Source organism: Corapipo altera, unplaced genomic scaffold, assembly GCF_003945725.1.
Source record: "Corapipo altera isolate COAL_440 unplaced genomic scaffold, ASM394572v1 67, whole genome shotgun sequence".
Classification (NCBI taxonomy): domain Eukaryota; kingdom Metazoa; phylum Chordata; class Aves; order Passeriformes; family Pipridae; genus Corapipo; species Corapipo altera.
The window spans coordinates 8,745,877-8,758,004 of record NW_020884906.1 but is presented as its reverse complement, the minus strand read 5'-3'; the positions used below and the strand labels follow the sequence as shown (position 1 = coordinate 8,758,004).

The following is a 12,128-nucleotide window of genomic DNA, read 5'->3' as shown; positions in this document are numbered from 1 at the left end:
GTGTAATATAATAAAATGATGTAATAGTATTTAGGATAACTAACAAAATTTTATTATCTTTCTTGTGTTAGTCCCATTAGATTAACAATTAGCCTGGACTTTTGGATTTAGTAGCAGTTAGGCTGTCTCTTTGATTTACAGAAAACAACCCCAAATTTTCCTTTTAATCATTCACCACGTACACTCCAAATGTCCTCAAGATGGCAATATTTCAAAGCACCAAGGTGATGCAAGGCCAGATGATGTTTGAAGAACTTTTAATGCTGAGTTAATAGTTCCCAAAAGCACTCATCAAATAATTCATACCAAGAGATTCTCCATCAAATAGTTAATACCAACAGATTCTCCACTCTGAGCACCTTCCAAAGAAATGTGGAATGTGCACCTCACTTCAGCAATGAATTCCTGTCATGCTGACACATTTCATCAGCCTCTGCTGGCCTGTACCAATTGCTTGTATGTTTTGAATGCAGCTCTGCACGTTTAGTGATATTTGTAAGATGAACTGCAGTGAGTTTGGGCAGCAGACAAATGTGCAAAGGCCAGATCTTAAAAAGCCAGTGGCAAAACACTCTGCCAAGCTGAAAGCTAAGAACATTTTTCCACTGCTGCCATCAACCACATACATGCTGGCTAAGAGCCAATCAGTCTCAATAAGCAAAACGGATGCTGACATTTACATTAGAAAAAGGGAGCAGAAAGCCAGCCCAGAATGATCAGAGGGAAGGAGCTGGGAAACATGCAGTGATTAATTGCATTCAGAATGATGGAGACGTGATGCACCTTTATGGGCAAGGAAACAAACCCCACAGTGCTGTCCAATGGTTTCCTGAAAGATGACAAAGAACCACAAGGTATGAAAGAATTTTATTGATCTGATTGCAACAAAGACCTTCCTTACTATTTGATATTATGAAAACTGGATAGGAAGAGAGACAGAAACAGGAAAATTTAATGCCAGTTATTTTGCAAAATCCATTTCAGTATTTGAAACTTCAAATACAAATTATGCTGTTGGGCCTGCATATTGCTTCCTTGAATTAAAATTTCCATGGAAATCCTCTGCTAATAATTATTTTGCTATGCTTCTAATTACAATCCCACTGCAAGTCTTGCCAGTACCACAGCAACCTCTCTTCACACTGTATCACAGAGGAAGAACAAAGAAGCCATCCAAGCACAACCAAAAAGGAGATTCTAGTAAAATCACAAGTAACATCCAGCTAAAAATCATAAAATCCTAGCAATATATGGAAAAGGATTGAAAAAAATCCAGTTTGGGGGATTGGCAGTTCTGCATAAATATTGTACATTCACGATGATGCTTACATATTAACCACTAGCCACCCTTTCTTTGACTTACAACAGCTTTTACAGCCACCTGCCCCAACAGTCAAATGCAGAAGTTCTGTGAGTTCCTGATTTGTACCAGTTTCAGAGAATCACAGAATAGTTAGGGTTGGAAGTCCAACCCCCATGCCAAGGCAGGCAGTTTGTTCCACAAATAAAAAGAACAGAAAAATTGTATGTACAATTTCAAAAATCGTTTTGTGACTGCATTCAAACAGATATGAATAAATGTATCAAATTCTTCCTGGTTTTTTTTGTGCTTGGTCTGTTTTTCAGCTATTGAACAACTAATTCTTCTTGGCTGTGTATTTGGAATAGTTGGTGTTGCAGTTCTGGCACGTCTGACTTTTTTATGTAGAAAGGAGAGGTAAGCCTCAATTAAACTGAAAACACAAATGAACCTCCTAAAGAAATAGCAACTGTTATGACTTCTTCATTAATTTTTCTCATCAACAAAGAAATCAAACATAGTATTTTTCTGCTACTATCTTTTTGGAAAAACACATCACTGTCCTTACCAGGATAATGCCTTCAAACTGAAAGAGGGTAGATTTAGATTGGATATTAGGAAGAAATCCTTCCCTGTGAGGGTGGTGAGGCCCTGGCACAGGTTTCCCAGAAAAGCTGTGGCTGCCCCATCCCTGGAAATGTTCAAGGCCAGGTTGGATGGGACTTGGAGCAACCTGGGATAGCGGAAGGTGTCCCTGCCCATGGCAGGGGGTTGGAACTACATGATCTTTAAGGTCTCTTCCAATCCAATCTATGATTCTATGGTGATTTAAATATTTTGAATCTTCAGTACTGTACAACAGGGGAGGGATACTGTTCTTTGGGGTAGTATGCACTGGAATTACACAGAATTGTTGCAATATTACTATTCAAGAAACCCCAATATTCTTCTCACTTTGTTCTAAGGTAACCTTGCTCTATGGTAACTACTTTTACTCATCTTAAGCCTTTGGTTTGTTTGGGTTTTTTTAACTTTGGTTTTTCTTCCAAGACACAAAGGAAACCAGAAACTTGTTTCAGAAGTTCCAGTAGAATAAGAGACAATGAAATTCCAGCGGAGTTTTTAATGAAATACAGGAAAAGCATAGCAGAGGCTTAAATCATCCACACCAACAAACATCGACTTTCCAAACACAAACAATGGTATTATTTTGTATGATATAATTTGATTTCTGCTATCAATATAATGAGTATTGAATTGTATGGGAAATGCTAATCAAATTCCTGACATTACATCATGGCAGGCTGAGCAAAAGGCAATGTTTCTGACAGCATTAGTCTCAAAGTTACAGGCACTACTTTCTTCTAACAGTCACATCTTTGCCAGCAGAACCAGAGTTCTGACAAAACTGAAAGAGTTCATGATTTCTCTGCACTTTTCATCTTTTACTGGAGAGCTGGTAAAATGGAAAGAATAAGAGCCTGCTATCTTAGCAATTATCAGGGAAACATTTGCCTTCTCTGGGGTCATGTAAGGCTTAGAGAGCTGTGAAAGTGGATTCACAGACAGATGGACTACTGGCAGGTCAGGTTGAATTTACAGATTTTTGGGGTTCTTTTTAGCAGAAAGGGAGAGATACTGACAGTATTTAAACATAGCATTCTTATATTTTGGCAAGTCTCTGAACACAGACTCAAAGTGACCTTTTTGTTTCAGTTCTTATCTAATTTTAAAAGGATACAATTGGAAGGGAGAGAAGGGAAGTACTCAGAAAATTATGTTTTCTTCCACATTAATGTAGAATGACTTTTTAAAAATCCATCTTTATTCAACTCTCAAATTAGAGTCCATCTTCAAAACAAAAAGTCTGCTAGCTGCACTAACAGACTTTTAGTTTTGCAAAACTTGCAGTGCTTTCCTTGAACAACCACAACATGAGTACTGTTTGTATCTAGATGTATTTTCCTGTGTTTCATTATCTTCATTAAAAAGTGATTTCTGAATTACGCCTTGTACAGAATCCATTCAGGAAAAAACCTCTTTGCTTTTACCTACATCCCAAAGGGTTTCTGAAGTAATTTCTGTATTGTTCAGCTCTTTTCAATGTAAGAATTGCTAACTTTTGCAGATTGTTTTGTCTGGTTTTTTACAGTCTTTAACTCATTGACTACTGGAAAATCATGGTGGTTTCAAAAAGCAAGGACAAACTATACCTGTGCCAAATGTACAGGAAAACTAAATGAATTAATAGTATAGATTTTACATTATAATGGGCACAAGACAAATTGAAAGAAATGCCTCAGACTATGTGTTATGAAATATAAAATTATTTATTCATTACTTATTAGCTGCCATCGCTGTTGCCATTGTTGTTGTTTGTATACAGAGACCATAAACCATAAAAAGAAAATTACAAAATGAGAATGAGTGACCTTGAATACAGTAAGTGGAAATACAAATAGAAAGAAAAAATCTTGTAAAATAAGAAAAAAAAAACTTTGAAAGAAATCTGGGGGATTATCACTGGCAATGAACTAGTTGTCCATGGCCAGTGTGCTACAGTTACAAAAAACAGTGCAACTGTTGTATACACACATATCGATTGTGTGTGCAACTGATTGGTGGAGAAAGGGGGCAGCATAATGAATGAAAGTGGTTTTGCTTAGGAATGCTGGAAGACTGAAATGGCCTTTTGGAGATATGGTTGATTTTGTGAGCTTTGTTAGCAATACACTGTTATAAATTTGTAAGCCTTCTCTGTTCCAGTGTCCTTAAGGAACAGAATGCCAAATAAAATGGAATCGAAATTGAGTGAATGGGAACACAATGGGATCCCAGTCCTTGGAGAGAAGACTGTATGTGTGAGGAGGAACTAAACATTTCTGCATTTTTCATTAAAAAGGAAAAAAACCAAAACATAGCACCAAGCTAACAGAACACTGCTATTGTTTTTCAATATTTCATCAGCTTAAAAAAATTACATTCAATAGGAATTCAGCTCAAAATTATTAAATATTAAAATTTTAACTAATATTTATATTTAAATTTTTGTGTAAAGCCATGCTATTATATGGAATCCTTCTTCTGCTTTTTATATGTCACAAAGGCCAAAAGAAATGTAAGCATGTTTTTCTTCTCAAAATCAACCTGACAGCTTTATGTGATGGGAGGTTTCTGCATGCTAAAAGTGAAATATATCCATACTATGTATTGATACAACAGTTAAGGCCTACAAACTGTATTGTTGCTTCCCCTCTCAGAGTAGAAAATTGCTCTCTCCCTTTGTGGATAATTGAAGGTGCCACTTCGTTACACAGCAATGATGTACAGGTGCTACAAGGATAACAACGTTTGCCTTCCTTCCTGACAAAGCAACTTTGCTGTTAGTGTGGGTTTTCTTCTGTTGGTTGCTTTTTATCAAAGCTGAACTGCCATTGCTAAAATGTCTCACAGGTCAGGTAATAAGACTTTGGATAAGTTCAGACAATAGCTTGACATTACCACCTTGACATTTTGTCCTTTGTTGTCTGCACGTAGATGAGACAAAACTCTGCTAACCTAAACCCGATCTTTCTGTATGTGCCTTCACCGTTGTCACAAAGCAACGCTGCTCCTCTTCTTTCGGTTCAGGGGTCTCTTAGCTTCTGTGTTTGTCGCTCTGGATGTTCCACTGTAGGCGTGGGTATCTCCTTGGGGTTCGCGTGTCCGAAGGTTTGGATGTGTTCACGCGTTGTGCCCCTGTGTGCCCCTGTCGGCCCGCGGATGTCTCGCCTCTCTGTGCCCGTGTGCCAGTCCGTGAGCGGCCTCTCCCCGAGCCCGCCCGGGCGGCAGCTCTGTCCCCCCGGAGCCGAGGGGGGTTTGCAGCCGGGCCGCGTCCGCCCAGCGCGCTGCGGGCACGGCTCCGCCGCCCGGTCATTTCTGTGGGGCCGGAGGTGCCTGTTCAGGTTTAGAGCGACGCCCTGGACAGCGGCGGGCGCGGGCACCTGAGCGGAGCCGCCCGTGTCCCTGAGAAAGGCTGCTGTGAGCGGGCGGGAGCCGCAGGGGAATGGCACGAAGTTTGCAGCGTCCTCTTCCTGTGTCGTGACCGTCCGTGCCCCGCGGCCCCCGGAGATGAGAGCGGGGCAGCGGCGGAGCGCTCTGCTCCGGCAGCCCCTGAGGGACCCCCGCCGGCCGGAGGGCGGGCGGGGGGGCCGGGGCGGCGGCTGAGGGCGCTAGGCCGCGGCTGCCCGGGCTCCTCGGCGGCCGCAGCGGGACACGGGGTGCGAGAGGGCAGAGGGGAGTGACGAGAGCGAGGCGTGGGTCGCTGCTGGGCTGGAGGACTGTGCGTGTGTGGCGGGGGGTCGCCGGGGCCCTGCCTCGCTAACAGCGGGGCAGCCCGGCCTGCGGGAGGGACCCCGCGGAGCCCCTTCGCTGCCCCGGGGCGACCGCCAACAGCCCGGACCTGTCGGTGTCAGGAGTGGGAGCGGCAGCTCTGCGGTCCCGCGCTGCAGCAGGTTGGGATGTCGGTCTCTATCCTTTCCTGTCACATGGCTGGTAATAGGATCCCTCATCTGCCACTCGGCACCTCGCCGGGGCGCACTTACAGGACACATGCTGTAGGGCCTCCGCTTCCCGCACTTTGCGCTCTTCCCGGCCGCCTGCCACCCCCGGAGCGCTGGGGCTGCGTCCTGCGGGCGCCGTGCGGCCCGGCGGCCGCTGCCCATGGAGCCTCCCGCCCTCGCCGCCGTCCTGGCCTTCTCGGGGCTGGCGCTGAGCTGCTGCCGCGAGCCCGTGCAGTCCGGTGAGTGACGCTTCGCGGGGAGCCGGGAGGGGGGGCGCGCTGGGGGTGCCCCCCGGTCCCCTCGCAGGGCCGGGCGGAGGGGGAGCGGGGCAGCCTCGCCCCGAGCTCCGCACGCTCGCGGCTGGCGGGCAGCCTCCCGCGGAAGGGCTCTGCCGCCCGGCAGCGCCTCTTCGAGGTCGCGACGACGTCCTTTCCTTCCCCCCCCTTGGTGGGTCCCGGGCTCGAGGCGGCTCGTGCAAACTACGCCAGGGAGTGTTTTTGTGTGGGCTTTGCGGGTGTTTGAGGCGCTCTCTGTGCTTGCTGAGCTGGGAGCTCGGAAACTGTATGGAAGCATGAGGTGAGAGAAAGAGGAGCAGCACATCTCTCTATGAAAGTGGTCTGATAGGTAGATCTGTGGAATGGAGGCATTTTCAGGGAGTGTGACTCAGTGTGTGTCAGTGGGAAATGAAAAAGCCGGTGGCAGCAGGGCATAATCGGGGCTGCAGAGCCAGAGCTTGGAGGGTGGCCGTCTCGCCTGCCTGCGGTGTCCTGTCCCAGCTCCCCGTCAAGCATGGACTTCTCTGACCATTTAGGTTCTCGTTCAGCCAGGGAGTCTGGGAAGCCTGAAACTTCACTACCCGTTAGTGTGATTTTTCACTTAAAATTTCTCTACGCGCTTTTGTCCTCATTTCATTTCTTCTAGTGACTTCAAGTACCACGGTTCTCCTCTGGTAAACAGTGGCCATTCTTTGCAAGATCTGAAGTGGCAGATGATCACGGTGTCACAGCCATCAGATGCGTGTCCGCTCTGGATACATTTTGTGTATTCTAATTACTGATCCTTCTTATTATGTAGAACTCGCTCCAGTTCTTCTTGCCATGAACACATACTTGCTCATCAAGTTTTTGTAGCTGCACTTTATCAGATTTGGAAAATACTTACATAGACTTTTTTTGGGGAATAAAAAGCCTTCTACCAGGAAGAGAACTCTTCTGAGTTTACCTTCTGGTAAACTCAGAAGTTACCTGAAGTGAGTAAAACATGAAACTACTTTTAGATAACCATTTAGAGAGCTGCCTAGACTGGGACATATCTAGACCCTGTTGAAGAGTCTGTTCCCAGTACCATCAGGATATGTTTGATGCACATAGTACATACTCCCTTCCACTGCTTAAGTTGAAGAATGTTTGCTTGTAAGGTTTCTGTGCAGAACTGTGGACAGAACACTCCATGTGTGACCATGTCCCTCACAGCAGGGTGCATGACAGCAAGTGGAGGATATATCCCAGTGTGAATGTTTGGTCATGAAGGGGGACAGAGATGCCTGAGCAGAAGCAGCTGGGGCAGGGGGAGGAGGGAAGAATATATAATGCTTCTGAATGAAGGTGTAGCAAGGGAGAGTGGATCTAGAAAGCACTGCCATCTATGTGTCTTCTGCTAAAGAACCTGGAAACAATGCAAATCTGCATTTCAGTAACAACCTGTAATTTGTATGGCACGTACAAAATCTGCAGAGTTCTTAATCTGCGCAAACTACATCAGGATCCTCTTCTTGACCCTTAATCCCACAGAACTGAAATGGGATCAGCTGTGTCAGGTTGCACTTGAAGCTAGCAGAATTACTATTGCTTTTGTAAGGCAGTTTGTCATATGGTATGTTTTTAATACGTATTCCTTTTTTTTAAAATGCATGTTTTAATAAGTTTATTGTAAAGTGCAGTCGAAATACTGACTGTGCCACCATCATTTGCTTAGAGGAAAGAAACTTTTGGAATTGCTTTATGTAAAATGACTCCAACTGTCAGAAATTAAGTCAGTTAACAATTGTTTTTGCACATAGTACTGCACTACTTTTCACAGAATGTTTTTGCTTTGCTGTGTGATGTCTAAGTTTCTCTTAACTCAAACACCTGACATTTCTGCATTCAGACACTGACATTTGTTCATTCAAACTTCAGCCATACCACATCTTTTGAGTGAATCAGAAATGAGAGGTGAGTTAATAGATTGCCTAACATTAAAGGACTGAATTTGGTGAGTTTTCTATTACAAGGACAAAGAGATGGAAATGCCTTTGGCAATTGTTAGATTTGGTGAACAAATGTTATATCGTCAGTGCAATAAGTTATAATTTCTAGTTTCTGTATTTATAGCATGCATTTAATTTTCCCATCAGAAATGTATATGATTATCAATCTCTTTTTCTTTTCTCTGTTTTCTGTCCATTTAGCAACACTGGGTTACCATGTCTTTGGTTTTCCTCCCAGCTGAGTCTTTCCTTTGAGCTGTTATTTTAGACTTCTCTAACAAACCTTGTCTCTTGTCACCTTATTCTGCCTATGTCTTGCTGATTCAGAGAAGCAGTTCTAGTTGATATGCCATGAGCAAGTGTCATGGAAATACTCGAAAAAGCAATTCTTTTGTTTCTTCTTGTTTCTAACCAGGCAGATAGAAGATTAAATAGTCAGACACTTCAGCATATCATGCTTGTACATGCATAGAGCATAACTCAAAATCCAGAGCTATGTGAATGGATTTAAGCAGGATGGAGCCAAAGAAGTGGGAGGGAGGCAGGGATTACATGCTGCCAGCTGCAAAATTTTCATTCTTTGTCATATCACACCATGAAGGTTGTACAACTGACCACTCTCTCCATCCACACAGTGGCTGTGGCCCATCCTGATAAAATTACCAAGGGGATTCAATCTGCCACACTTAACAACGGAACAACAGTTTTAAATCTTCAAAAGAAGAAAGAAAACAAACGGGTGTATTAAGGAACAGAAATTCTTATGGGGCCACATCATGCATTCTTACTTCCAATGATAAAGAATTACAAGACAAGCAAGTGTGTTTGCATCTTGTGGCTGAGGACCAGCCAGCAGCTGCAAAGCTCTAGCTAATATAGCACGTTTGTGTTGTGCAAATAGAAAGATGTACAAAATGCATACTTTGAAGCATTTAGAAATAATGGTAACTGCCTCTCGTGCACATATCCAAACTTACCTGCTTCCAACATATTCCAGAAAGGGTCTGGCCAGTCAGGTAGTGTTTAATATTATTTAAAAAAAAAAAAAAAAAGAAAAAGAAAAGTGATGAAAAAGTGATTAGATTGAAGATTAGTAATCAAAAGTTTCACAAGGATAGCAAATTCATGTATATAACAGCTCACACACTGCCAGGGAACACAAGTATGGAGCTTCACATGTCTGTACATTTCCAGGAATGTACATTCTTACAAGACAGACTTAAGGTTTGGTCAAATGTCAGGTGGCATAATTCAAATATTCACTGTGGCTACTCTCTGTCTTGGACCAACACTAAATAAGTCTCTTATTCTGACCAGCAAAAATTATTGCATTTGAGGACTTTCAACAATTATATGTCTGCGTGTGTGAATATGTAGAATGAGCAAGATACGCTTTTTAAAATACATGTAGAGTGTAAAGGAGAAATGATCAGCTAACCAAGTGCCCTCATAGCATCACATTGGAATTTAACTGTCTGATTTACCAAATGGGGAGTTGTCCAAATTGTTTTCTAGCAATTTTGAAAATAACAATTTTAAACAAAGACAATTCTTTCCTGAGGTTTTTTCTTTAGATTATACCAACTGTTGTGTTTTGGGGTTTTTTTAGTGTTACAGTAGAGATACACAAGTCTGATAGTTTCAATGAGGGCTTGTGTTATATCAGTATAAATTGGAATAGAAAAGTATTGAAATGTAAAAATACTACGCTATTTTTTCACGTGGGTAGGTCTAAACCTGCCTTATACTTCCCAAAAGCATTTATTTTGCATCATAGCATAATATGGAATATTTTTTCCCCTGACCAATCACATGATAGTATGCAAATGAACTTTTGGTTCAATCGATAAAACTGCATCTTCAAAGAAAACCATTGCAATGCTAAAAATATTTTTAATAATGACCACAGAAGCCATATTTGCGTCTTTCATCTCCTGAAGCTTCTTCTGGTTTTAATCAGTGTTCCCACATGAAGAACTGTGGCAACCTATGATAATAGAATCCCTATTTGCATCTCCAGGGAAACAAAAATGTTCTCATCTGAAGAAGGTAGTGTGGTGTCCTGCCCCTTCCATCCGTGGGCCCCTGTCTCTGTTACTGCCGGGGTATCTTGGCATCAGTTAAGTGGTTTCTGTCCTTTCCTCTGTGCGTTACTTTCTCATTGAAGTGTTTCTGCTGTCTAATTATACCCTTTCAATCAAATTAGAGACTGCAGCATCTGGTTAGTGCCTGTAACTGTTGCCATCTGCACCTAGATACAGTGCTTTCATTTAAGGAGGAGTGCTCAAATTGCACTCTCCAGCAAGAACTAGAAGAACAGTTTAGGCTGAATGGGAATGACTTAAAACTACTCTTACAACACTGTGCAACCACATGCATCAAGCAGCTGACACCAAGTCATTATTGGACTTGGCACATTTGGTTTCATATCCTTATATTGTGCTTAAGCATTTTTCTGACTGTTCCAAAAGGCTGTAAGAAAAATGAGAGAGAACCGAGCAGGCAGTTAGTTACAGCATGTAAATTCAATGAACCTTTACTTTTTGGTCCAACCTTGCAGAGCATTTAATGTTCTGGCTATCACACCACTAATAAAACCCAAGATTTAAATAGCAGCCACTTTCATTTATCTTTCATTACTCTGCAGATTTTTAAAAGAAAACCTTGCTTTTGGGCAGTAGCTGGTAGGATAATTTCTGGCTTGGGCAGGCTAGTTTCTGTTTGATAATTGTCAATCTGTCTGGCTACTAGTCAGCACTCCATGTAGCTTCCAGAATGTAAAGCAAACAAAGCAAATTAAGGTGTTGTTTTTTTTTTTCTCTCCAGTGGAATAGGAATAAGTTTGTCATTCTGAGTGTTCAGTCTCAAAAGCTACGTTCAGGCCTCAAACTTGCAAAGTACTCTAAGAAATCATTTAAACCATCCTGGAATCTCCATCTCTTCAGTCTGCAATTTGTAATGTCACTAAATATATGTCTTTGAGAATGCAGACTTTGAAGAATGCTTAGAAGATTTGTAAGTTTTCCCACTTGTCAGCCACAAAAGGAGGAGTGTTTGAGAAGTAGATAGCTGTTTGCTTTGCGTTTCATCTCATTTGCACAGATAAAATGTTTGTATTATTTCTGTCTGTGATAATGTGGCACAAAATGAGAATTTCCCAGGTAACTGGGCCTCTTGCCATTAAGGACTTCAGAGATTAAAGCCAATATTTGGAAGTCCATCGTAGAAAATCACTGGAAGCCAGTGCAGACTCTGAAATGTCAGTGATTTATCATCAGTGCCTCATTCAGTAGAAAAGTCTGCACTACCTTAATTTTTCAAATGATTCTAAAGTGGCGCCCATGTGGAGTGCAGGCAGCCATACAGTCCCAAAGTAACAAAGGCAAATGATCATTGTAAGGTCCTTACATTGAAGAAGAAACCGACACAGATGGAAAAAATTTCTAGGACAGCTGCTGTTTGATCTTCCAAATGTTGATCTGGCTCTGATAAAACTAATTGTGAACCTGTATCCCACACTGAGCATTCACTCATAGTGGACAATATCCCTAGTCTTGATTTCTGCTTTTTCTTTCTAGCAGTTGCTACTTAATACATACTTACCTAGTCTCGGCATTCGTTTAAAAAATCACTTTTCTGTCAACCATGGCACCTGATATGTTGAAAACAATACAGCCCTGACAACAAACTTCTGTCCATGTTTTCTTACCAAGGCTCATTATCCTGAACAGCACCTGTTTGAACCTTCCAGTTTTTCATGACTAGAACCACTGCAAAGGTTCTCTGATTAATCTCTGATTAATTCTGTTTACAGACATTCTCACGAAATAGTAGAAACAGCAGGGTCATTAGGCAGTTAATAGAGTGGAATCATCACAGGCACTGATTCTAATCACAGATTTGACATAAGCCTCCACTTCAGACTGTGTCTGAAACCCAGCTGAGTAAGATCTTAGAAATATGAGGAGGTCAGGCACTTCAGGATTTGAGTGGTCACAGCTTTCTCTGTGTCTTGTCTGAAACACTGGGGTTTAATATA

At 42.3% G+C, this 12,128-nt stretch overlaps 2 protein-coding genes across 6 annotated transcripts in view; both read left to right on the top strand.

The window, feature by feature from the left end:
* The window catches only part of SUSD2 (sushi domain containing 2), a 33,588-nt gene that overhangs the window by 17,268 nt on the left and 4,192 nt on the right, over positions 1–12,128 (top strand). The window contains exons 14-15 of one of the 4 annotated variants that reach the window (XR_003529113.1): positions 1,627–1,717; positions 2,351–2,372. Coding sequence is in view for 2 of the 4 variants with exons in the window: in XM_027652229.1 (XP_027508030.1) it covers positions 1,627–1,717; positions 2,351–2,396 (137 nt within the window). In the remaining 2 variants the exon portion in view is untranslated. Of the gene's footprint in view, positions 1–1,626; positions 1,730–2,350; positions 2,437–12,128 lie in introns of those variants that run through there. The other 3 variants (XM_027652229.1, XM_027652230.1, XM_027652231.1) reach the window with 3 other exon arrangements.
* Positions 5,898–12,128, top strand: part of KREMEN1 (kringle containing transmembrane protein 1) — a 32,585-nt gene continuing 26,354 nt past the window's right edge. Inside the window, exon 1 of one of the 2 annotated variants that reach the window (XM_027652239.1) lies at positions 5,898–6,080. In XM_027652239.1, coding sequence (XP_027508040.1) covers positions 6,002–6,080 — 79 coding nt within the window. In that variant the 5' untranslated portion in view covers positions 5,898–6,001. The remainder of the gene's footprint in view (positions 6,081–12,128) is intronic. The other variant, XM_027652237.1, reaches the window with a different exon arrangement.